This window comes from Dromaius novaehollandiae, chromosome 12, assembly GCF_036370855.1.
Source record: "Dromaius novaehollandiae isolate bDroNov1 chromosome 12, bDroNov1.hap1, whole genome shotgun sequence".
Classification (NCBI taxonomy): domain Eukaryota; kingdom Metazoa; phylum Chordata; class Aves; order Casuariiformes; family Dromaiidae; genus Dromaius; species Dromaius novaehollandiae.
Genome location: NC_088109.1, coordinates 26,667,026 through 26,693,588, shown reverse-complemented (window position 1 = coordinate 26,693,588; position 26,563 = coordinate 26,667,026). Strand labels below are relative to the sequence as shown.

The window sequence follows — 26,563 nt, the reverse complement described above, 5'->3', positions numbered from 1 at the left end:
TTCTGAGGCCTGTCACTACAGAGAAATTACTTAAATTATGTTAGTTTCTGTTCCAGAATAGCACTCTGTGCAATCATTCTCTTTTTAATTAGAAAAAAACCCTTCACGTCATTCCAGAATAATGTCCATGCAGCTGCTAATTCTAAAATGATTATCCCAAGACGGCTTATTCTGCTAGAGCTATTCTGGTTCACTTTCTCTCAGACGGAGGAAGATAACCTGGGGAGCTTTGTGAAGGCAACTGACTTTAAAAGGGGAAAAGAGGAAGCAAACCTCTCTCTTCGCATTTCACCGTTAGGTTCCACAAAATTTTTCCCTGACAAAACTCAACTGGTGTGTAAGAGAAATGTTCATTAGTATAATTTATGGTAACCATCCCTCATCCCCAATTAAACCCAACTTGCAGTAAATTAAGCCCACAGAAACTTTTTTTCCCAAAGTAATGTTGAAGTCGCATTTTGTTCCACGGCACTGCAAGGTGCGGATTTCAGCTGGGAGCGAAGCGGTGCTGCGGAAGCGCGCGGAGCCCGGCAGGGGCGGCCCTCTGGCTCTGGGACGCGGGACCCCGACCTCTGTCAGGTACAAAGGTATTTATTTATGGAAAAAATGCAGTTATTTCACATTACTTTCTGAAAAATTTACGATCAGATCGTGGGTTCTTTCTATTTTTTCATCTGCCATTAATACTAAAACTTCTTTCTCCTCCAGTAAGATATAAATCTTTACAAATGGATCGATAGAGTGTGTTTTGAGAAGCCAGCTTGTTTTGTAAGCAATTAAGAGACACAGTAAGATCGTATCAGTGCGCTGGATAGACAAGAGTCTGTACCCTGTGCTGCGTTACGGATTATGCCAAACTGCAGGAGTGCAGATTGGGCTGTGCGTTATTGCAGGTAAAGGATCTGTCGACGCGTGGCTGAGCACTCGCGCGTGGGGAATTGGCTGACGCTGTAGCTCCGGCATGTCCTGTGAACGCAGGATCTTTGTTTCCTTCTAGACCATGTGAGGAAATTGGATCTGTGACAATCCTAGGGAAACCTTAATGAAATTACAAATTCCAGGAAGCAATATCTGACTGATTGTATACAAGTCTCAAATACGCATATCCCTAGCTCTCAGAGACAGAATATTCTCCGGACAGTACTAGTGTCCGGTTTATTGTCAGTCCCGCTGATTAATATGAGTTCTCAGCGCTGTTTTTCCATTAATTATCCAGAGATCCAGAGTTTCTACAATTAAAGCTGCTTCAGAGAGTAGCTGATATTTCTGCAGTCGTTACAAACTGAAAACTGATATTCAACGGTTTCCAGCAACCAGACTCCTCTAGAAAAACAAAGCAGTTGTTTTCCACGTGTCCGGCAGGTTTTTCTTTCGATGCAGCGGCAGGCGGAGAACCTCGGAGCTCGGCTCCTCGCAAGCAGCCGTGCTGACCCCGCCGGTGCTGCTGCAGGGTATTGATCGTGTTGGAACGAATCATGAACGGCGTATTGAAACCAGAGAGAGGGAAACAGTTAATTCTAATGGTAACTTCTGCTTAGTGAAGTGTGTATTTGTAAGACAAACACGGAAATGTATTCTGCATTTGGAGAGTAAGCTATGAATTGGCTGATAATTGTTAAGATAGAATAGTGTGGGATGCTTTCCAGTGTTTAAATGAAGCAGCTGGTCCCAGGGAGAGAAAGAAACGCGTACCCTAATAACGTATTTGCTAAATGCGCAGGGCATGAATTGCAGCCTGCCCATCCAGCATTCGGTAGGACTGTTCTCTGCTTCTGCCAGAGCCAAAGTGGACTTCTGGCTTTGCATGGGTTTAAACCAGTTGAAACAGGGGTTTTTTTTTGTTTTTTTTTTTTTTTTAATGTAAATGTAATTGGTATCAAGTATCATTTTTAACTTTACCTTTCAAAACATTGCTGAAGCACTGTAAACAGCAGTATTGTGCATGAGAAGCTGGTGGTGACAGGATTTGGAAACAAAAGCGAAATGGGCTTTTCAGTGACCAAGTCGTAAAAATAAACAGGGAAGAGAAAATCAGCCACCCCCCTCCAAGTCTGGGGAAATGGTGACAAGGATGGGTGCCTCCCGCTGCGGAGCCTGGGCGGCAGGGCGCCGTGTTGGGGGCGGGGGCGGCTGCCGAGCGGAGCCGAGCGGCGGGCGGTGCTGCGGGGCCGGGCGGTGCTGCGGGGCCGGGCGGTGCTCTGGGGCCGGGCCGGGCGGCGCTCCGCCCCCGGGGCCGGGCGGCGCTGCGGGGCGGGCGGGGCCGGGCCGGGCCGGGCCGGGCCGGGCGGCGTTGGGCCCAGGTGGGGCGGCGGCGCCATGCGCGCGGCGGGGAGCCATGCACTGGGAGCGGGCGCGACTGCCCCGCCGGGACAAGGTACGCGGGGCCGGTGTCCCCCGGCCGGGAGCTGCCCCCCTCGGCGAGCAGACGCCCTTTCAACGGTCGCCTCTCGCGTCGCGCCCTTGCCTGCGCGCCGGGAGCAGCCGTCCCGCTTTGCGCTTCCCGTGGGTTTCGCTCTCACTGAAGCGGGGGTGCTCTGCTCGGGGGGCTGGAGATGAGTCTGCGCTGAGAGGTATCGCGGTCAGCTGAATGCGCGCAGTTCCTTTCTTCTCACTGAATGAAAACTTCAAGGTTTATTTTGGTTACTAAAAAAGGAGCGTTTCTAGCGAGCTGGAGTGGGTCTTTTGGCTGTTCGTTTGTTTGTTTGTTTGTTGCTAAAATGGGCTCTCTCCTCCGAAACGTGCATCTGTGTTCCCTGCACGCGGAGGCTCCTGCTCCGGCCGTCGGGAGCCGGCAGCACGCGCTGCAGGCCCGGGAACCCGCCGTGGGGCTTGTTTCCAGGGTTCTGCTATTTCCCTTGTAGTCACTGGCCTGACCGGTTGTTTTCTGGTAAGTTTCATCCTTTTGTCGCTTTCGCATAAGTAAACAAAACACTGGGAGTTACTTCAGTTTGTTGTAGGATACTTGGTTTGCGTGAGTTTTTGCTTTCACAGCCATCTTTTCTTTACCTTTTTACTCCACTGCTGTTTGAGCTCGTGGTCATGTATCAAAACTTCCCAGAACTTGGACTCCCAAACCCGGGCTTCCTTCTTCCTCTCTGCTCGAGTTTTTGCTTGTTTAAGGCCAGTACATTGGCTTACTTGCTTGGGATTTTGTTTTTTTCTTAGCTTTTACTAGATGCCTGTGAAGCATATGAAGCTCAATCTTTTCGCGTTGAGGGTAAGAGTTTATTGATGCCGTACCCTGAGCAGCCGAGCAAAGGTGTACTTCTGCAGATTTATATCCACTTGGCAAGTTGGTCGGTACAAGAAAGGACTAGCAGAACTGGTGGTTTGTGCTTATGTTTGTCTCTCTCTGCCTAGATCGAGCGGTTGGAAGTCAGCAGCCTAGCCCAGACCTCCAGCGCAGTCGCCTCGAGCACTGATGGCAGCATCAACGCAGACTCAATCGATGGGACCCCAGATCCTCAGCGTACAAAAGTGGCCATCACTCACCTGCAGCAGAAGATACTGAAGTTGACCGAGCAGATCAAAATCGAACAAACAGCCCGTGATAACAACGTGGCAGAGTATCTGAAACTGGCTAACAATGCCGACAAGCAGCAGAGCGCCCGCATCAAGCAAGTGTTTGAGAAGAAAAATCAGAAGTCAGCCCAGACCATCCTGCAGCTGCAGAAGAAACTAGAGCATTACCATCGAAAGCTGCGAGAGATTGAACAGAATGGGATCCCTCGGCAACCAAAGGATGTCTTCAGGGATATGCACCAGGGTTTGAAGGATGTTGGAGCAAAAGTCACTGGCTTCAGTGAGGGCGTGGTAGACAGTGTTAAAGGTGGGCTTTCCAGTTTCTCCCAAGCCACGCATTCAGCAGCAGGAGCTGTGGTTTCCAAACCTCGGGAGATCGCTTCCCTCATAAGGAACAAGTTTGGCAGTGCAGACAATATTGCTAATCTGAAAGATTCTTTGGAAGAAGGCCAGGAAGATGGGACAGGAGGCAAGGCTCTAGGTGTTATTCAGAACTTTCAGTCAAGCCCAAAATATGGCAGTGAAGAGGATTGCTCCAGTGCCACGTCGGGCTCAGTGGGAGCCAACAGCACCACAGGAGGCCCTGTGGGAGCTTCCAGCTCCAAAACAAACACTCTGGATATGCAGAGCTCAGGGTTTGATGCAATACTACATGAGATTCAAGAAATTCGAGAGACACAGGCAAGACTGGAAGAATCATTTGAGGACCTTAAGGTTCGTTATCAGAGGGATTACTCATTAATAATGCAGACTCTGCAAGAGGAGCGGTACAGGTAAATACTTTTTTACTTAGTTGCCTTATTAAACACTGCGAGTTGTAGAGCACCAGAGCTCTTGATAGTGCTCAGCACGCTGTTGCCAGCAGCCTGATTCAGATGTGAAGCTCCTTAGTGTTCTCAGCATTTCACCTTCCTAACTTTGTCTTTGCAAATACTGTTATCCCACTGCTCATCTCCCCTTCCGCAGAGGAAAGAAGTTATTTCATAGCCCTTCCTAGGTAAAAGGGCAAGCCAGAGAGCTTTAGAAAGATGTCCCAAAGGACCAGGAGTACATTGATGCAGTTACTGTTTCCCACACCCTGCTTTTCCCGGGAAAAAAGCCTTCAAGGGTCTGGGGTACGGCAGGAGGCAGCAGGGTACATGCAGACAGTATCTTGTCTCTGCCTTCTCTGACCCTCAGATCCATATCTAGCAGGGAAAGAAATATCCCACTTTCTCAGGGCTTTCCCCAAAGATATGCTCTTGCCATTGAACCAAAAGCAGGATGTGCGCTGCCCTTCTCGCTGTCCCAGTGTGACAGAGTTTAATGAAATTAAATTAAATGCTAGCTACTAGTAGTGTTCTTGTAATGCTAGCTACTAGTGGTGTCCTTGTCATGGAGGAAACGCGGCTCTGGACGTGGATAACCCTGTGTTTTGGTCAGCCTTCCCCTCACTGGAAGGGATGGAAAAGTGGTGGAGCTGCTGCAGCGCTACCAGTCCCTCGTCTGGTCACAGGGAAGAGTCTGGTGGTCTGTGAGCTTCAGACACGCGATCGAGCAGACTGGCAGCCATCTCCTGCCACCAACCAGCGGTTACACCCTCCCCCCCCCCCGGCCCGGCCAAAAAAAAGAGGAAAGTCCTCAGGGGACCCCTTTTCTCTCCCGTTCCGTTTTGGTTATGAGAGCTCTCAGCACACCACCCATCAGAGCCGAGCAGCAGCCCCGCAGAACACACTACGTCTTACCCATCGAACGCTGGGAGCAAGGGCTGGTCCCCTGCTCGCCTCGCGGGGGAGTGGTACAGGACTGGCCTCTGCCAGCTGTTCAGGACACCACAGTCCAAATTCAATGCGATTCTTAAACTGCATGTTCAGAACTTCAAGTAAAAAATACAAGGGACCCATCTCCTCATTCTGGTGGAGGACAGCGGGCTTTTGTGAAGAGTTTGATTATGGCCTTTAGCACTTAGAGGAGGCTGTGCAGCACAGCCCGTGAGGTGCTGGGGACAGGCGTTGCGATGTACCGCCTGCCACGTGCTCTGCTGGCTTGCACAGTACTATGCAGAGTGGCCCCACAGCTTTTTAGACATGCTGGTGCCAGATTACTGAAAAAAATATTTGAAAAGGCTTAGCCTACAAGGATCTTGTAGAGACAGCAAGCTTTCCGTGTGTTTTGCAAACCTGGGTTGAGAAAGCCAGACCAACATCATTTTCTAACCCCGCTTTGCAACAGTCAGCGGTTTGACTGACACCGGAGCCTGCACCACAGCTTTGGTGTCTCGCACTTCGTCGCCATGAGGTCACATAGCGAAGCAACGCGGAATTGATCCTCCGCTCCCCAGCAGAGAGGGATGCTGCTGTTTGCTGCTGTGTCGGTTGTTGTTTGACACGCGGCACGCTGAGTGCGTGCACACTCATAAAGGAGTGCTGTGTGCTAACACAATACCACTGAAGACCTGGAAGTACGATGGAAGACCGTGGGGGCTGGTATGTGCTGTCAGCTAAACTGGCTAGTTGTTCCCTGAAAGCGCTTAGCGAGGTTCATGCGGGTCCTCACCCTCGTCCGATGCAAAGGCTTACGACACGCGTCATTAACCCTGCAGGCAAGCGCGGAGCCTCACCACTGCTCAAGGCAGCCTGGAGTGAAAAGCTCCCCGGAGAATCTGTATTCGAGCTATAAAAGTGTAAAAAAGATAGTGACTTAGACTTGCTGTTTGGAAAGTTGATGTAAATTAATAAAGGTGTGACCTTTAAAGAAGACTAGCTAAACCGCGCGGCGTGCCCTTGCCTCTGCAGGTTTTCAGACGGGAGCAGGTAACTGCACGATGCACCGGGAGCTCGTGGATTAATCGCAGTGAGGCAAATACCTCGCTGTGGAAATCCAGAGTCTTGTTTGTTACCTTTTGTATTTTAAAGCATCAGGAAGATAAAAGCTAGCGTCATCCTGAGGTCTGGATACCAAAGCAGAGAGGTTAAGTGATAAGTCCAAGGCCACAGAGGAGGCCGCTGCCCTGGCCGGGCGGGCTGGCACCTCTTCCTCTGACCAGTGACCTGGTCTCCTTCTCTACTTCTCCTCGCAGGAAAACAAAAAGATGGGAATGGAGGTTGTGGTTTGAAGCTGGGAGGCTTGGGATTCAAATTAATCATAACTGGCCTTTAAAAGCTATAAATACCTCATAACCGTGTTCTATTTCTGGGAAGCTTTCAAAAATGAGCACTGTGTGCAGTTAGAGTTTAAAAAAGGAGGTATTTTAGAGAAACCTTTGCTTGCAAGGCAGCACTGAGTATTTGTGTTGTACCTGGCAGCTAGAAGAAAGCAGGATCCGTAATGTTTTCTCACTCTGTCTTTGTCCGCTTCCTCTTTCTTAGATTTTCTACTTCTTGCAGGTTCTAGTATTTTTTCCTTGTACGTTGACTTAGTTTCTGTTTATCCGCCATGACTTGCCCTGCAGGTTTTCCGTGACCTACTCGGTCTCCTCCCTCCCTTCCCCTGTTTCCAGATCTCGCCTATCAGTCAGCGTAGCTGCTCTGTTGTTGGCCGGCTCTGGGGCAGGGAGCTGCTGGTGCCGTCCTGCCCGTTCTGGTCTCCGGCCCCGCCGGGCCGCAGGGTGCCGGGCCGGCCCGGGGGCACCTGGCGAGGCCGCGGAGCGCTGGCCTCGGAGCACCTCGCCGCTCCTCTGGGCCGAGGCATCGGGAGGGAAGAGCCCGGCCCCGGCCGTCGCGGTCTTGGGCTGCTTCTGCGCTTGGAGCAGGCTGGAATAGCCCCCTGCTCATCTCATCTCTTGGAAGGTGGCAGTTGTTTACTGCTAGGAGCAGGGGCTTTCTGTGCTGTTGAGATCTAAAGTTCCTGCTGAGTATTTTCATGTTTCTTGTCCCTTTAGGAACCTGTTTGTACACAGTGAAAACATGAGCTCACATATTTGAAATGCCGCCAGTCTGAGGGTTTGTTTTTTCCCCAAATGCAGCATCCTTGGAAAGTGCAATTAGATCTCCCACGTTCCTGTCAGGAGAAATCCGTCAGCCAACATGCTAGAAGCTCGTGCTTTCATTCAACTGGTTTTTGCTGTAGTCTAATTGTTGAGCTTCATTCTGTCCTCTTTTTTTTTTAGTAGATTAAACACACTAAACGTTTAAGGTCTGGAATGATCAAACAAGCCTTTCTACAGTATGCCAGGGCAATGAAAGCTGCACGTTTAGTCAGAAGGATCCTCACCGAGGTGTGAAAGCACCGAGACATTCCTGCAAAGCTGTTTCCTTTCACCAGGGAAGGCTTTGGAGCTAAAAGTACGACATAAATATTGGCACAGAGAGCAAGCTCTGTCCTTTGCGTACCATCTAGATAGAAGACTTGGAGTATGTTGCAAATAGGTACTGCTTTTAGCTGTTGGTCCACTATTGAAAGCAGTGTGTTCAGTAGCTTAAAAACATATTTGGTAACAGAAGTAAAAACAAGATGACATTCTATGTGAAGTAGTTAAAAAAAAAAAAAAAAAAGAAGAAGAAGAAGAGGTCCATCTTGGGAGGCGTGTTTGGAGAGAGAGGTATTAAACTCAGTTCACCGTGTAGTGTAAAGATCTTTTAGCATCAGTTTGCACTGTTTCTTCGCTTGCCAGAGCACTCACTGAGTGCAGGTAAAATGGCTTCATTGTCATGTCTCCCTTACATATGCTGCATTAGCTTTGCATTTTGCAGCTCTTACTTTAAAATGCCCCAGAGCTCTTAAGAAATGATATTGTCATTATTGTTTTTCTTGGCCTTTTCCAAGTCAGTTCCCTGACTCCCAAACAGTGAGCCCAAATGGGTGAAAATCTAACATGGCTTTTCTCAATTAAGTGTTTCCATATCCCGTGACTTCAGGCAAGCACCCCAGTAGCGTACGAGGTGTCTTCCGTTTCCCGTGTCATGAACACCTCTGATGGTGAGATACTTGTGGCAGTTGTCACTAGCCCATTACACAGAAAAGTTTCTGTGCTATAGCTTGTTGATCTAGACCCTAGTAATTTTAAGGGGAAATTTCACATTTTAGCTAGTGAAAAGATATCTTGGACTCTGATGAGGAATTTCAGTACCTGAAATAGAGGGGGATTTGCTCAGTTGAGGCACTGCTGTTTTCACAGGTAGTTTTAGTCTGTTGCATAGATGCCGCCAATCGTATGGTGGAGAGGGAAGTGTGAGTTAAGTCTTAACCCTCTTGACAAGTGTCTTACCCCTTTCCTTTTTGTAACGCCTCTGAATTAAATCTGAACCCTCTTTCCTTCGGAAAATCCTGCTGCTTGGCCTGTAAGCCACATGAACCCATCTTATTAGAACAGCAGTACAAAGCAGCAGGGGGGAAAAAAGTGTTCTCTAAATTGTGGATAATATGACAAGGAGTGAAAAGGAGATGAACAGAGGAGTGTAATTTCAAAAAATAAGTTTGATTTCTTTTAAGTAACCCAACTCAGCATTTGCCTAATGTACCAGGTCACCGGCGACGCTTGGCTGTGAAGGGAGGAGGTGTCCGAGGCGAGCGGGTTGGCTCCTTAGGAGTGAGGAGCAGGGATGGGACAAGCCAGCAGCCCCGCATTCGGGACAGGGAGGATTGCAGCCAACTTTCTGCTAATCGTGTTATGCTTAAACTGTTAACTGTACGGATTTGGAAGGTTTCCTTATGTTTCCTGTAGATTGAGGTGGCATTGCAGTTATTAAAATATAATTGTTTGTTGTTAGAGAACAGGATTTAAGCTGCCTGGCAACAGCCACTTTATGAAATGTGTTTATGTGGGAGGAGGGCAAAAGACATAATCAAGATATTTTCTGAAATGTTTAAGTTCCTTTTTTGTTTAATAAACCCACTGGGGAAATTTGAAATATATTAACAAACTGAATATATTTCATGTAATTTATGCTGCCCTTGGGACTTGGAGTGAGTTTGTTTCTGATTTCTTGGTGGTTGGCAAGGTATTTTTTAAATAGGGTGGGAACAAACGGCACTATTAATTATCTGGGCTCCTTCTTCATTAGCCAGTCTTCACATTGCTATTCCCATGTTTGCAGCCTGTTGTTCTTGGGAAAACAGTTTCTTTGCGCGTCCTGTCCTGTCTCGGTTTCCCCAGCTATGTCGGCACCTTTCCCGGCTGAGCTGCGTCAGCCCGTCGTTGGCTTAGGCTCGCTACTGGTGACCGCACGCGTTTGTCGTTGTTGGAAGTTGTCATACGATGTCTGACTCCTCCTCGATACTTTAAAGGAATACTGCACAGTGACTGTGAACGGAAAGTCTCTTCTGAATCTTCATTTAAAAACAACCCCCCCAGCCCATTTCTGAAGGCTAGCCTGTGCCTAGAGAGTCTGAGTGTTTAGCTGGTGAAGCACCAAAAACCTTGGAAAAAAACAGAAGTAGGATTCTTGTCTTTGCTAGTTTCAGAACTTTTAATTAAACTCTTCTTGATAGATAAGTATTGTTTATGCATTTTATGCATGTGTATACCTGTATATATTAAATTCATATGGAGGTAGAGGGGAACTGAATTTAAAACAAGAAATTGCCTCTACATGCGGAATTCCCTATAAATTTCTCATTTATTAGTATTAAGGGTCAGATGATAAGGGCAATACTGTAGGTTTTTTCCATGCTGTTATCATGAGCAGACAGTTGAGTAGTAAAACCCCAACGTCCACAATAGCTGTACCTGTACTTAAATCACCGTCAGAGCTATCGCTCATAACGAACCAAGAATGAGAAACTAGTGGGGAGACTTTAGGGAAGAGGCTGGTATCGACTGTACCTAACTCAGCGTTTCTGACCCTTGAACTAGTTGCTTAATCCATATGTGTGTGTTTACCTTTCAGAAGCAGTATATATACTTGCCTGATTTTAAAAGGGTATTCAAACATGCTTTGCTTGTAAAGCACTTAAAATTCCAAAAATTAAGAGCTGCATACAAATGGAAAATATCCCAAGTGCATTTTGAAATTGCTAAAATAGCATTATGGATCTATCGCTGAAGTTAATTTAAAACTCTGTCAGTAGAGAAGCACCTTTATCTCCCCTGGAACTATCACAGCTCAGATGTTTGTGTGACCTCCTTCCTCAGGACTGCTCCCAATCCGTTCACCACTAGTAAAGTCTTAGTGTGATTTGTGTGCCCTTCTTTTAAATAATATGGTAATCTTTGCTAGTTAAGCTGAATCGTTCACAGGAGATAAAGAAATCACAGTCATCCATGTGGCCTCGCCTGTAAAGACCAGACAAGACCATCCCGCTCTCAGAGGTGTCATTTGCATTTAATTGCAGGTGTCATTTTCCTGCCTGCTACTGTTGGGAGTGAAGGTGTTAGATGGGAGCTTAGTGTGGTTAAAATAAAGGTCTTGAGAATAAATAATTCTATTCCTAATTCTGTCCTTGATTCCTTACATCACTTGAGGCATGTCATTTAACCTCTCTGTGTGTTTTTCCCCTGATTTAGAATAGAATTAACTGTTCTACCTGGTAGAAAGGATTTTCCTATTACCTCGTGAGGAGACCTCACGTTGCTCGTAAAGCATACTGTCATAAAGTTTGCGGTAGCCACACTAGTTTTCAGAAAAAACAAAGCAAACAAAAAGGCTCTGCTATTCATTGCTCTGTTGTTACCAGTGTAATTTTACCTGCCTCTTCTCATTAAAGCTATTATCCCATTTCTAGATGTGAAAGACTAGAAGAGCAGCTAAATGACCTGACTGAGCTCCATCAGAATGAGATCCTAAATTTAAAGCAGGAGCTGGCCAGCATGGAGGAGAAAATTGCCTATCAGTCTTACGAGCGAGCCCGGGACATCCAGGTGGGTTACAGAAGCGAGGGCTCGTGTCGTGTCTTCCACATGCTCTTTCAATAACTACTCCTTTGCTTTTGAAATACTTCTTTGATTCAGTATTTGTTTTTAATCCCTGTGGCTTTATTGCTAATCTGTATTATTAAGGAGTCCTGAGAGCCCTCTGTGCAATCCCTGACTCGGGTATCCCTCCGGGGAACGGCCTTTGCGAAGGAGGGCTGTGTGCATTCGTCAGCAGGCCAGTTCACGGGAGAGGGGACCTGCCACTGGCTCCAGAGTAGGATTTGTAAATATACTACAGCAAAGTGGGAGCCTACATCCACCTTTGGTACTGGCTGTATTTGAAGGTTTTTGTTTGGGTATTGGGAGCTAATGGGTTGTGACATTAAAAACATTTTTTTACAGTAGTGTTCCCAGTAAACTGATCTAGGGTGTGTTTGTATGTCACTAATTTTAGAGCAGTCACCACAGATGCCTAAGGAAAAATGGTAGTTGGCTCCACTGAGTTGAGTCAGGAAACAATTCATTCTGTTGGTTTTGCCCAAATAAGGAGCTATTTTTAAGAGTGAAGTTTCCCTTAGTGTGTGAAAGACCAAGGCTATGGATTAAGGGTTATAAAGTTGGAGGGGCCTCCATAGACCGAAAAGGAGACAGAGCAAAACACCTGGGAAATGATCTGAGCAGTAGCTAAACCCTATAAAGGCCAGTTCAGAAAGATATCTATCTTTTATTTTAAATTCTTGTCATTGTGAGTTTTAGGAGGCATCTCAGTTTTGATAGCTGACTTGATGTATTTATAGCATGAGCTGAGAGCTGTAGGTCAAAGTTCTCTCTTTCCTCTCCCCCGAAGGAGTTGCAGCCAGGTGATTTCCTCTGGAGACAGAGCAGGCTTTGCTTTTGGCATACTTATGGATCCAGCTGCAAGTTGAGCTGAGTCAATGTCCTTTCAGGTTCCTTGCTGCTAGAACAGGCTCATCAATTTTACCCATTTTTTTCAAGTAATGTAGCTAAAGAGAAGCCCTCATGTTCATTGACCTCCACAGACATTATGTGGTGGCAGGGAAACGTAACAGGTGACAGTGACCTTTAAGCTAAGGTTAAAATAAATCAGTGTCTGGGGACGGTGGTGCCACGGCCTCTGGCAGAGTAAACAGCAGGCTCTCGCTTTGGGGAGTGTTGCAATATTCGAGTTTTGTTCTCCTTTCTAACTTAACAGGGCAGTAAGAAGTAAGGTAGAAAACTTAAATTGAAGTGGGGTTTCTCAGTAGATTTTTTTTTTAAATCTTCATTTTATGATTCAGCACTTTTAATGTAACCTTGCAAATTGAGACAGACTGTTCCTCAGTGCTGCTGAGGGAAAGGTAAGTGTTAAGTTTCCTTGCATGAAACACTAGTTAAGAGCCTGGGCTGAGCTCTCAGAACAGTGGCAGAAATAAGTCTGTAGGCAAAGAATCCTGATTCCTGTTTCAGCGGTCAGTCTGTGAGGCACTGCTGCTTTCTGCAGCCTGCTAGCTGTGATCCGAAGTTGGCCTGTGTGTCCTGAGAAGAGCAGCTCTGAGGAAGGGTTAATGGGGAAATTGTAAATTTATACCCCGAGAACAGCAATCTCCCCTTGCCAATCACAAATTGCCTTGGAGCCCGTCCTCCTCCTGGTCTGCAGCCCAGGCCCTGCCTGTTGCTTGTGTTTTGCTGAAGGGAGGGTTGCTCCCCTTGACGTTCATCGGGGTGAAGAGATGTCTGAAAACAGGTCACCCCTAAGTCAACAGTGCTTTAGGGTTGTCTGGTACAGGGTGAAGCGTTCTCCTGTCACATGCTTTTGCTTTGCTCTTCCTAGAGGCAGTTTCGGGAATCTCGTGCTTCTTGCCCTTCTCTTGGACTTCTCCTTCCTCCCACCCGTTCAGGCGGCTGAGCCCGCCTGGCACTGTGCCGGCATCACGGCTCGCTGCGGTTTGGAGGAGGAGGAGGTGGTCTTCCTGCGGCCCCCGCCGTGCTGTCCCAGCCCTGGTGATCTTCAGACCTTTCCCTGAGCTCATTCAGCTCGCTAAGCAGAAGGCAGCACAGCCTTTTTGTTTAGTTATTTTTGCTGGATCCATTTTCCGCCAGGCCGGAGAGAGAGCTGCATGGGCTCACGGAGGGGTCAGACAAGCACCGGCCGGGGGGAGGCAGGTGATGGAAGCGCGAGGTTCTGGGATCCTGCCGAGCGGAAGAGGAGGAGGAGGCGAGGGTGGACACGGTGCCTTTGCCCGCTCACTGGTCTCCTGGAAGCGAAGCTGAAGCGAGTGGCGTGTTGGGCAGCCTCCCCTTTCCCGGCCGGTGCAGGCTGGCTGGTTGCCAAGGGGTGTCGGTGTCCTTGTCGCCCAGGTCCCACCAAAAGACGGGACGGGTGGTGAGATCTCAGGTGATCCTTACCACGTGCACGGACAGGCACCTGCCGGTGCAGCGGGGCCGTCAAAACGTGTGTTGAAGTCTGACTTCCTGCCGCCCAACCTGTCAGACGAGCTCACAGGCTCCGTGACAGACCGTCCCACCTGACCGGGGGGCTTCTCGGTAGCGTGAGGTGGCACAGCGGCCCTGCGCCTGCTGCGGGACGTGCCGTCGGCCTGGGGACGGGAGGGGGCGGCGCTTGGGGGGCCGCTGGCCAGGCCCGTGTGCTGTCGCCCGCAGGAGGCCCTGGAGGCCTGCCAGACCCGGATCTCCAAGATGGAGCTGCAGCAGCAGCAGCAGCAGGTGGTGCAGCTGGAGGGGCTGGAGAACGCCACGGCCAGGAACCTCCTGGGGAAGCTCATCAACATCCTGCTGGCCGTCATGGCCGTCCTCCTGGTCTTCGTCTCCACCGTGGCCAACTGCGTCGTGCCCCTCATGAAGACTCGCAATAGGACGTTCAGCACTTTACTCGTGGTGGTTTTCATTGCCTTTCTGTGGAAGCACTGGGACGCCATCGCCGGCTACTTGGAACGGTTCCTGTCCCCCCCCAGATGATGGCGCGAGGAATCGGCCGCGTCGTCGCCCCCCCGGCGCGCGCGAGCGCGGCAAAGATTGGTCGGCAACTATTCCGCTGAAGTTTTAAAGTGTCCGAGTGAATTTGTTTACATTTAGAATAACGTTTTTTCTCTGCGAGACGCATTGCAATAGTATTTTTTAGATTTTATTCAAGAACTCTTTTTGGCGAGAATCCTGGATAATTTTTATGTAGCATGGTTCTCTTTGGATGCAAATCTTAAGATTCTTTAAAGTGTACAAAAGAAATAAATAAAATACACAAATTTGGAGCATACCAATGGGCAATTTAAATTGTGGCTTGAACTACTGTACTAAACCTGTCAGGAGGAGGAGAACGTGGTTAGCTTAAAATGAGCAAAGCTAAATCTAGCGCACAGCCTTGAACGATGGTACCACAGCAAACCTGTAACACTAAACTTTTACTGTGAAGTCTGCTCACATTCCATGCCCAAACGTATGGGTTCAGAGTGGTTTCTTTCCTTAACGAGAGAAAAAGCAACGTGTGGATCTCTCTCCCACCTCAGCATCTGGGTTTGCCATGTGTGCTAACCTGACTTACAATAATTTTCTATAAGGCTGGTTAACTTTGCTGAGCGTATGAAATGGAAGCCTCATGCCATGCACAGTAACTGCACAGTTGTGCTACAGTATTTTGAAGTAGTCCTTTAAATACTTATCTTTAAGCAGAAGCCCTTGGTCGCACTTTTGAGGTTTTTTTTATATATGTATATTCACAGTTTAAAAAAAAAAATCCGAACAGCATACTTGAAGAGTGTAATACTCAAACTCTCAGTGCTTCCTTATTGTTTCTAATAGGATTTTTTATTATAATTATTATTATTATTATTGGGGTTTTTTTTTTGGAAGGGGTTGGGAGGGTCATTACTTTTTTTTTCCTTTTAAATAAAGAAGTGATGTTTTTAAATGAAGAAATGCGTGAATAATTGTGAGCCGTCTTGTCCTGAAACAGTTTTGAGGAGGGCAGAGAGTAGTTTCTAGCGCCAGCCCGTCTGGAGTGCAGTGCTGTTCATATGCCATTTTTCTGTCCTCCCGTGCATGCAGATGCAGCATCATGAAAAACATCTATCTTCTCTACACATTTTTGTCATGCAGGTTTTTTTTATCCTTTTTTCCAGATGTGAAGGAGAATATGTTTATATTTCTCATTTCCAAATCTCTCATTCTTGGCCTTGGGATGAGAACAAGGAATTTCTCTTCATCCCTTCTTAGGGAAGAGACAGATTCTTTTAAAGAAAGAAATACTGAATTGACGGTCCATTTTAAGGAAGGATTCTCTCAGAAATATCCCTGATTTAATTTTTAAATGAACTCCTAGAAAGTGAAGCCAAAGTTTTCCTCCTGTCGGACTCTGGTAAGATCATTTGTGGTAAGATCACGTTGTGCACCGTGTCCTCGTAGTGTGCCGGAGGGAGCACCCTTGTCTTCAGCCGTGGAGGCAAGTGCTTGGCACAGGCACCCTGTCAAAGCACTAAAGGCAACGTCAGCCTAGAGTGCAACGCTCAAGTCCCAGCAACATGCTGTTGCCGGTGACTTCTTGGTACTGGCAAGCAGGCTTCGTGTCTAAGGAGCCTGGGTTCTCTCTAGTTTTTTTAACTGGTGGAACATCCCTTTCCACTCTAGCAAAGTCAAGTTCAATTTCCATCTCGATGAAATCCTAAAAGACTCCTGGATTCTTTTTTTCACACCGTTTGTGGTGTTTAGTTAGATCCTGTTGTTTTCCTTCCCTCCAGGCTTAAGTTCCATCTAGGAGCCAAATGTTCCCCAAGTGACCTAAAACAGTTGAGATTATACACATATGTATATAATGCATATGTTCCAGGGGTATAGATGGAAGCCTGGGACTTTATGCTATGATGCAAACTCTGGGCCCGGAGCAATTCCCCCCAAATAGGTTAATGCCCTTGAGGGTCTTCTGATTGCTGGCAGAGACAAGCCCTCCACTGCCCAACCATCCTTCTTCCTTCAAAGATTCTGTGTATTGTTTTCATCGTCACGGCTCTGTCTTTAAACTCAGGTACCCCATCTCGCCAGGGATCTCGGCACACCTCCCTTTGCCACCCTATGCACTAATCTGCTCCTGTCCTCGTTACAACATGAATTGCCAATTGCAACTGACTAAGCCAAAAATAATCACTCCTCTTTCTACAGGGTTGCAGACGGAGCAAGGATTGCATAAACCTTCCCTCCCTAGACCATACTCCCGCTCCAGTGAAACTCCGTTCTGTTTGCTCCCCTCCTCTGGCCCAGACTGACTATATAAATAATTTTCACTTTCCCGTTATGTAGGTTTTGTCAGAAACAAAGGTGGGGATAACAGTAAGGACTGACTTGGTATGTAACCGAGAAGCTTTGTTGCCTTTGTTTCTGATATCTGGCCTTTGCACGTCTGTTTTTCTTTGTTCTGATCGCGCTAGAAGAGCTCGTGGTAGGTTTCGTATGTGGTCAAAGCATGAAGGAGTTGACAGCCAGTGAATCTGGACGCTCAGTACCACATACTCGTCCTATCTGGAGGAAGTATTTGTCCCTCTTCTTTCCATCCTAATTTCATTTAGTCTCTCAACTCTTGTCCTCTTTAAGGAACACTGTTTGCTAACTTGCCAGAAGGCGTAGGCTTAATAGAAACTTTTCACCTCAAAACTGTTTGGTGAAGGCCATTTATATATGGCTCTGGACAATGTCTGTCTGTCTGTCTCTTTCTCTCTCGACAGTTTTTCCATTCCAGAAAGTTGTCTGCAGTAATGCCATATATGATGCTGCATCCACTTTTCATATCCCAACACTACTGCCATGTGTTTTGCCTTTTCTATTAGCAGAACGCTTTGGGTTTTTCTCCCTCTTCAATTTGAAGGTCTGTGATGATTTCTGATAGCTTAACAATGGTTCTATTGTTGGAAATGTGATTCTAGCTTTAAAGCTCCCTTTCCTTGTAAGTGGTTGTGTTTGCTTTCTTGATGAAGCATTCCCGGACGACTCGTAGAAGAGCGTTTCCGTCACGGATGTGAGTGCGCGTGTGTGAGTACCTTTTATTAGCCTTTCTTATGAACGTGAACTTTTTTGTGACCACCTCTGAGTTGCAGAGTGTTTCCCAAAACATTTCATATTCAGAGTTGAAAGAATTCTGAAATTGCTTAGATACATTTAGCACATATCAACTTGGCATATGAAAAGGGAAGAATATAATGGGCTCTGTTAGTTCGAAAAAGCAGCAGCTCTTCAGTGAAATTCCACGGTTCAAATGAAGTGCATCTGTTTCCCCATCTGCTTTCTCAATGAAAAAAAATTCCTGAAGCAAAAAACCTACCATTTCTAGTTTTATAAAGTTCTCTTTCCTCTCAGCCTCATTAGTTTAGTTTAATGATACTGAGCATGCTCACAGCAATTATTTCATTGGCTTATTCCAATCTCGTGAGTTCTTAGGGTCTGATCAGATTAAATGTTGAGTTCTGTACATGTTGCACTGGGACAGAAAAGACACTGTCTTTCAGCTTTGAAAAATATGCATTTTTTAAGTAAACAAAAAGCAGCATTATAACAAAAGAAGCCAAGCTACAAAGGGTTCGAGATTGGGTAGTTTTGCCAGTTTTTAAGTGAATTCTGAATGTGGCTAAAGAGTTAAAAACCCTGTGTGTCTGTGTTGTGTATGCCAGGTGGTATAGTAGTAGGCAATTGACTTAGCTGTAAGTGTGTTTTTAAAGTGTAAAAAATAAGCAGAAAAACTCACTTGCACGGGTTGAAAAGTACAGAAATGACACTTGTGAACGTAACACTGTAGTTTATAGATCTTAAGCTGCTAATTGTTGAGAGAGATTTACATTTGTCTTGTCTGATTGTCACAGATTTATCTGCGACACTTTTACTGTATATAAAAAAAAATTTAAATAAAGACCTCTGCTATTAACACTGGCCTAGTTTGGATGTTTCCAAAGGGACTGTGGGGGTTCGAGGAGGAGGAGCGGTGTGTGCGGAGTGGGCTGAGCCTCTTCCTAATAGCTTCAGATTTGAGCAAGCTCTCCATAAATCTTGTCATCAAGCTTCACCCTGTAATCGGCCCCACGTCACGTGGGCATGGTGAGCATAAATTACCTTTATTGCTCAGTCTCCCTGGGCAGAGGAGGGAGGAAGAGCATCGCTGTAGTCTTTGTCATCCACTTGCTGCCCATCCGCCTGGGTTCCTAGATGCTGGGGCAGTCTCCGCAGTGCTCTCTGCCGTTCCCTACGGATACCAAGCCTTTCTGTGGGGCTCACACACCGCTGTTCACTTACCCTCCCTACCTGGAGTGCAGGGCAGGGGCGTCAGCTTCAGCTGGAGATAACAAATAGCTGCCACGACTTGCCCAAGAAGTCTGTGTAGCACTGGGAGCTGGTCCTGCATTTTCTGACGGAGCAGGTCTGTAATCCAGGCTGCCCCATCGAGAAGGGGGGGCTGGCTCTCACTTCTTTGGACTTCTTCCTTACTGGGTTGTCAGGGTCAGCTCTGCGCTGAGCTGCACACGCAGGCGGTGGTGCTTCTAGCCTCACCCGTTCTTGTCACGGGGATCTCGTGGAGGAGCAGATCCTGGCCCCCGGTCAGGCCTCAGCAAGGAAGAACTCAGCTGGTGGGATGGCATCCACTGACCGAGCACCTGCCCTAAGCTCTGCTCTGTCTCTAGGAAAGAGAGTCCATGGGATGTCCATTGCGTCACCACTCTACACATAAATACTTTGTCTGCCAAGGTTCATTGAAGAATTTCTGACCTCTTTAGTATTTGTACAAGCTGGGAATGGGCAGGTTTCCTGCTGATGTGGAGAAGATACTCTTTCCTCTTGCTTTGGGTGGGCTGGCCTGGAGAACACCTAAGTGAAAAGGGAATAGCAACAGCTCTAAGGAGAAAGAGATTGGATCATTTTCTCTGTTTTCAGAGAAAGATACAAATGCTGTAAAACCAGCAACCAAAAAAGAGATCAAAAAGCAAAAGCAGCTGTTTCCAGTTATTTTCTCCCCAAAATCTTGGTGCAACTAGAATGTAAATTCCAGCAGATCATGGATGAAGCAAATATTTCCGTGCTGCTTTTGCTGGAAGTGGCAGATTCAAGATGGGACCTGGGTGTTGGTTGCGAAGTTCAATGCATTCCTGGGAGGGGGGGGGGGGGGGGTCATCTGGTAGGTACCGGTTGGAGTAAGTGTGGTGGTTGCATGTGGCTCCGGACTAGAAAACAGCAGAGGGGCAGGATGAGGAAGGGTGTGAGCAGTGGCCTTTACTCTCAAGTCAACAATTTTAATCCCATCATTAAGAAGATTAGGAGTCATTACTCAGTTATCTTTTTGGTTAGGGAAGTGGGAAGGGATGTGGTATCCACCTATGTCCTGGGGGACAAACAGGGATGTAGCAAGGATATGGCTGTGCTGGATTGCCGCAGCGGAGGTGTGGCATCGTCTGATCTTTCAAAACACAGGCACTTTCTTCCAGATCGAATTGAAACATGTTGATGTGTTGATGGGGGAAGTTTGGGCAAGGAGACAGCTATGCACCACAAGACTTCTGTCTCCAAGCTGTATCTTAACATGCACTAAATCCACTTACTCCTTTAAATGACAAAGTTGGTTAGTAGCTTGTTGGCCTGAATGAGCCTCCCCTACTAAGTTTGGAGGTTAAAAAAAAAAAAAAAAAAAAGGAAGTTGATTCTCTACTGTCTGAGTTACTATGAACATGAAACGTCCTTGGTCAAACCTGCTTTGCCGAGCAGTTAATTCCCTAAGCAGATCTCTTCTGAATTTAGGAATGAGTAAGAAGCATCAGGCACGCGCATGCTGCCTTTCGCTGCTTGTACACGCGCTGGCCCGAAGGACTTCACTTCGCGAAGCAGGGAATGCTGGCTGCAAAGCAAGGCCGGGGCCGGAGGGAAGGCTGCACTGTGTCAGCCTCCCGCCCCGGTGCGAGCTTGCCATAGCCCTGCCTGTGCGCAGCTGACGGTCAGCTGCCTCGCAAGGAAGAGACCTGAAGGACTTCCGATGTTCCTTCACTCCACACACTAAGGCACTTAAATCAAAGAAATATCAGCTATCCGAAGTTATGGCCTCAAGGACATTCGTGTCTCCAATTTCTCTAGTCAAAGAAAGAACTTTTATGCTTAATGCTAGCTATGATAACTAGGGCGTGCAGTAAGAAGTGCCCGTGGGCCTGTGCAGCCAGCTCAGAGAAGCGGCCGAGGGTGAGACCACACCAGCTCCGTCACCCAGCACCTTGTTTCCAGCTGGTTCCGCGCTCCACAGGGCGGTTTGGAAACGAACATCCTGCTCATGTGGGAGAGAGATCACTGCAAGGGGATGGGGATCATATGGGGAGCACGTCGCATTGCGCTGGTGGAGCTCTCCTCGGCAGAACTCCTCCTCCTCAAGGAAATAACGTCCCTTTGATCGTCCCACTAATTGTCCTGAGCATTATGGAGCAATTATGGTGGGTAGCATGGGGATAACAGCAGTCCTCGTCATTTCCTTTCTCACACACGACAGGAACAGGCTTTTGCCCCAAATACCAGAATTCTCAGGAACTTTGGTTGATGTTGCTTCCAAGATGCTCTTGTGAAAGAGCTTTTCCCTGACATATTTCAGACCAGCTGTACGCCAGCACTGTTCACATCTCTGTAGTTTTTACCCTCTTTGGAAATGTAAGGTAATGTAAGTATTGGCTGGAGTTTCATCTGTCCCATGCACCCCCTTCTCAGCTGGGAGCTCCTGCTGACTGCCGCAAAGAGCTGCTCTGTGCGTGTACGGGCTCATTCCCCGATGCGGCGAGGTCTGAAAATCCAGCGCGGGGCGGACGCTGGGTGTGAGCGCTCAGCACCCGGGCGCTGGGCTTGCAGCTACCGCGGGGCAGTCCGGGGAGGGCACGCGCGGCGATTGCAAGCCTACGGGAACCTGCAGAAGGAGCAAATGGCCCTTTCGAACTGTGAGAGGCCGCTTTTGCTGCAGACAGCCTGGGGCGTGGGGAGACCAGCACCGGGCCAGGGCCGTCGCCGTGCAGGACACTTTCCCGAGGGCTTTTGGGGACGCAGCGCGCGGTCTCTGCCGCCACGCGGCGGCCGCAGCCGGGACTGCGCCGGGCCGGGACCAGCTGGGCCGGGACTAGCCGGGACCAGCTGGGCCGGGACCAGCCAGGCCGGGACCAGCCGGGACCAGCTGGGCCAGGACCAGCCAGGCCGGGACTAGCCGGGACCAGCTGGGACGGGACCAGCCAGGCCGGGACCAGCCGGGACCAGCCGCCCGCGGTGCCGCCCCGTCGGCCCCCTGCCCTGAACACCGGGTTTACCGTGCGCGTCCGGGCGACTCCGACGGGCGAGTGCCAGGACCGGCCGCCCGGCCACAAACCCGCCCTGGCTCGGCTGGTTCCCCCAGTGTGTAGCAGCCGCTTCCTCCTGGCGTGGCCCTGGGAATGGGGACAGGGCGGCCTGTGCCCACGCCGCTGTCCGAACGCCCTGCGGATGTTCCCGTGGCCTCTGCAGCGTCCGGGCCCACACGAACGTCCCCCGCCCCAGGGGAGCTGCCCCAGGGATGGTTGTGCCCAGCGCGTGCTGATGCCTCGCGAACCCGCTGTCACGTAAGGCTGACGGCTCTGCTGCGGGTGCCAGGCTTGGCTGGGTCAGCGACTGCACCGACAACTGCTCATCCGCCTGATCCGGAGCTTTCCTCGCCTCCCCTCAAGGTGGGACTGGGGTCTACAAGCCATGGCCACGTGCTCCTCCCAGCTTCACCCAGCCTCGGTCACATGCCGAACAGGCTCTGCTGGGCTCCAGCTCCTGCCGCGCCGCTCTCGGGCCTCCGACGCTGTGAGCTGCTGTGGTGGTGACTGCTGCTCCCACCAGCTTTGCAGGCGTTTCCTGACAGTTCGGCTGTTGCAGCATCAGACCACCAGCTCCCGGCCAGTGCACTGGTCCCGCTGTCCGCCAGCAGCAGAGGGAACCACGCTGACCAGGGCTCTGCGAGCGCCCGCCGCGGCCTGGGTCCGGTGGGGCTGCAAGTCTGGCCGCGGCAGCACACAAAGGTAGCTTATCTCCGATGCAGGAGCGTTTCCCAACGAAAAAAGACAAAAAAAACCCTGTGAGATTTAGAGGTTCTCTGGGGACAGGCCAAGAGCGATCTTGGGAAAAACGACCACACTGATAAATCCCCGGTTCCCAGTGCCTGCCGGGGAGGGGGGGTGGGAGGAGGGACCTCTACAGTCACAGTACTGCAGAGCCGTGGGGACCAGAGGTGCCACCGTGCCATCTCCATCAGGACACAGCCCCACACCGTCGCCCCTTGCCATCTCCATCAGGGCACAGCCCTGTGACATCGCCATCAGGACATGGCCCCGTGCCATCTCCCCATGCCATCTCCACTGGGAGACGGCCCCGTGCGATGTCCATCAGGAGATGGTCCCACCCTGTCCGCATGGGCAGATGGTCCCAGCCCCTCTGTGGGGACGGGTGACCAGGCACGTGGCAGTCGTGGCGGCCGAAAGGGCCGAGCTGCAGGCAGCCCGGGCGCTGGGAGGGCCCGGCCAGCACGGCCTCGGCCGGCAGGGATGGGGACTGGCCCCGTGTCCCGCCGTGGGCGTCTGGGACCTGCTCGCGAAGGGCTGCGTTAGCTCAGCCACGCGGTTTCTGCCGCCATGGGTCCTGCTGGGACGGGAGGTGGAAGGAGCCACCGGCACACAGCACGGGAAGGGTCTCATTTGTGATGGCCGTCAGGGATTTCCACCCACTCTCCCTTGGGGCTGTTGCTATTCCCGGTGCCCCTCCGCACCACGTTGTCCCCACCTCCGGCAGGAGCCCCGGCGCAGGGGACGTGGCACCAGGACGTCCCCGCAGAGCCACCGGGACCGGCCACCGGCATGGCTCAGCCCTGCAACCGGCAAGCTTGAACCGGGGAGATGCTTGCTCTTCTTTGCAAAACACCCACCATCTTTCTGCCCTCTCCCCAGTCTCTATTTAGAGCTGGTACCTTTTGCCAAGTGGTAACAGAGCTGCTAATTAATTACTTGCAGGGGCCGGGGAGTGCACAGCCGTGCTGGGGCTGCAGGGCAGCAAGGGCTGCGTGTGGGGCGAGCGCAGGGCACAGCTGGGGGCTGCAAAGCAAGAGCAAAAGCAGGCCTAGGCAGTGCGGTGCAGGTGATACGTGTGTTAACCGGCTGCTAAAGGTCCTTCCCTCTCCCCTGTCGGCAGAGGGAAATCTGGAGCTTCGCTCTCCCGTTGGTGTCGTTCCTGTGCGGCGACGGCTGCAGCAGCTGCCGGCAGAGCCCCACGCGGGGACGGACCGGCTCAGCGCCCCGGCGGAGCAGGATGTCCCTGTGTGCTGGGAGCCACCAGCCTCCCGCAGGGCCCCGGGCTGAGGATGGCGGCTGCCGACCTGCACGGGACGCTTTTGCAGAGCATCACCGGCCCCGACTCGAGGCCTCGCGGGGGCTGGAGCCAGCCAGGGCGGGGAGGTGATGCCGGGAGTGCCGGTGTTTGCACCGTGCCCGCTGGTGACACAGGGACGAGAAGGAAAGATGAGTCGCTGCGTTCGATACAGAAGCGTAGGCAGGACACCAGCCATGTGCAGGTGGAGCTTGTGCTTGCGAGGCCAAGCTGGACGTGTTGCCTGCGTGCCGGCGCAGCAGTGCGCAGCAACGGCGATGGCAGCCGGGTGTGGAGGGGGTGCTGCTGCCTGGGCTACAAAAGGCCTTTTAGTCAGTTATGCTCAATTTCCATCCTCCGCGATTCCTGGACTCCTGTGCTGCAGCTGCAGGGGCGGCGGCACTCGCCTGGGGGTGGGGAAGGCCACGGTGCCCATGCCGCGATGCCCATTGCACGGTGCCCATGCCGTGATGCCCATGCCGTGATGCCCATGCTGCAGTGCCCATCCCACGGTGCCCATCCCACGGTGCCCAAGCCGTGGTGGCCAGCCCAGCGAGGGATGCGCCAGCGCAGTCACAGCTGCCCCGGGCAGCGCGGAGAGCAGTGCCGCTCCCGCGGGTGCAGGCGGCGAGACGATGGAGCCCGTCACCGCCTGCGCTGGCACCGGGCCGGGGGCCGCACAAGCTGCCGAGCCGCACGGGTGCAAGGGCTCCTGGTGTCCCCATGGGCTCGTGGTGTCCCCATGGCACGTGCAGGGCTCCTGGTGTCCCCATGGGCTCGTGGTGTCCCCAGGGCAGGTGCAGGGCTCGTGGTGTCCCCATGGGCTCATGGTGTCCCCAGGGCAGGTGCAGGGCTCGTGGTGTCCCCATGGGCTCGTGGTGTCCCCACGGCACGTGCAGGGCTCGTGGTGTCCCCATGGGCTCGTGGTGTCCCCAGGGCAGGTGCAGGGCTCGTGGTGTCCCCATGGGCTCGTGGTGTCCCCAGGGCAGGTGCAGGGCTCGTGGTGTCCCCATGGGCTCGTGGTGTCCCCATGGCAGGTGCAGGGCTCGTGGCGTCCCCATGGGCTCGTGGTGTCCCCATGGCAGGTGCAGGGCTCGTGGCGTCCCCATGGGCTCACGGCATCCCCCAGCCGTGTGGGGGCCTGCAGCGTCCCTCCCGCGGCAGGGGCTGGTCCCCCGGGCAGGTCTTGTCCTGCCCCAGACAGGATCGCACGGAGCCTGGCTGCTTTTCCGCCTTGGTTTAGTACCGGCTTTGACAAGCGCTGGCTCCTCCAACACCGCCGGCTGTGGCTGATGCTGCTGATTTGATAACACGTCCAGCCCGGCTTTCTCGGAGCTGCTGCCCGCCCCGAGCCACCCCCTCCTGGCGCGACGGGGCCGATCTGCCCGGGAAGCAGCCCAGCGCTCCCGTCAGACGGGAGCAGATCCCGGCTCTGTTCCCTTCATCTCCTCTGGAGCCTTCCCCATCCCCGTCCCCGTCCCCGTCCCCGCGGGTGCCATGGGGATGGCGGGGATGAGGCCCCGGGGCAGAGCCGGGGCCGGACACCGGAGGGGACGCGCGGCCCGGCCGGCTGGGCCGTCCTCAACGCGGTGGTGGTGAAGGGGAGATGCCGCCGAGGTGCCCAGCTGAGGGACCACCGCGTTGATTAGCCGGTGCTGATAAGCGGCAGCTGGGAGCCGTGCTGCTGGTTTGTCTGCGTGCTCCCTGCTGCGGTGCGTGGGCCTGGCAGCAGAGCCACAAATCACGCACAAAGGTGAGGCTGGAGGTGCGGGTGGTGTCTCGGGAACTGGATTTATTGGGGAAAACGCCCATATGGCCACTGCCGCGGCTCCCGGAGAGCAGGGTGCCGTCCGCCACAGCCTGCGTCTTGCCGAAGGGTCTCTGGTCGCTCCGGAGTGCGACAGCGAAGGATGCTGTTTCCCGCGTCCTGCCAAGGAAAATACAGGCTGCCGGGACGAGAGGAGCCCTTTCGCGGCGGAAGCCGAAGGTGCCGCCTTCTTCCTTCGCCTCTTCGTCCTGCCGGCCGCGGGACCGCCGGGGCCTCGGGGGAAACGCCCCAGGAAGCACCTGAAACACTGCCCTGGAAACCGCCCAGACGCCGTATTGTCTCCTTCGTCCTTCACCTGGACCGTCTTGGGGAAAACCGTTATTTGCTTTTCCCTGTTCTGTATTTACTCAGTAGCTATGAATAACGGAACCAAGATGCTGCCCCTGAGCGAGCGCCCTGGGCGCTTGGCTAAAGCCCACGGTTAGGGGAAGCAGCCGTGCCATGCCGTGCCGTGCCGTGCCGTGCCGTCCCGAGCTGCGGCCGCCGAGCCAGCCCCGCGCCCCGCTGCAGAGCCGCGTCCCCGGAGGAGCCGTGGGGCACGGGCGCTTGCTGGTCCGAGGGCACCATGAGCCTTGCAGCTGGGGGGGATTCGCTGCTCGGGGGCTCTGCAGTGAAGGAAATGGGGGGAGATAAGAGGTGGGTTTGTTTCTTCCTAAGTGGAAGAGGTCCCACGCTGCGCTGCTCCAGTGAAACGCCCTGCTTTCTCCCTGTCCCGCGTGGGGAAGGCGCTCGCTTGGGCGTCTGACTTGAAGCTCCCAATCAGCCCTGATGAAATCAAGAGAATTGCCTGTTTTCTTAAATATAGCTGCATTGTCAGATAGCTTGCAAGAAAAACTTAAACCTTTGCTTTCTGAAATAGGGGCTGCAGGGGTGAGACCGGGCGGAGAAGCCCCTGCGCAGCCGGGGGCCGGGACGGGTGATGCTCCCGCACCCCGGCCGGTGTCTGCACGGAGCAGAACAAGCTCTGAAAGGTGGTTTTGGTTACTTAGGCTGTTTACGGTGTCTTTTCCCTCTCCCCAGCCACATCAGCAGGCTGCTCTGTCTCTCCTTGCTTTGCCGCTGCCTCCGCT

At 51.5% G+C, this 26,563-nt stretch overlaps 1 protein-coding gene across 22 annotated transcripts in view; it reads left to right on the top strand.

Annotated features, from left to right (window-relative positions):
• TMCC1 (transmembrane and coiled-coil domain family 1) overlaps positions 1–18,209 on the top strand; it is a 117,853-nt gene extending 99,644 nt beyond the window's left edge. For 21 of the 22 annotated variants that reach the window (XM_064519269.1, XM_064519259.1, XM_064519265.1 and 18 more), the window contains 3 exons: positions 3,361–4,295; positions 11,164–11,299; positions 13,955–18,209. In XM_064519269.1, the coding sequence (XP_064375339.1) occupies positions 3,361–4,295; positions 11,164–11,299; positions 13,955–14,269 (1,386 nt within the window). In that variant the 3' untranslated portion in view covers positions 14,270–18,209. Of the gene's footprint in view, positions 1–2,221; positions 2,375–3,360; positions 4,296–11,163; positions 11,300–13,954 lie in introns of those variants that run through there. The other variant, XM_026099639.2, reaches the window with a different exon arrangement.
• Positions 18,210–26,563: the final 8,354 nt, after the last annotated feature.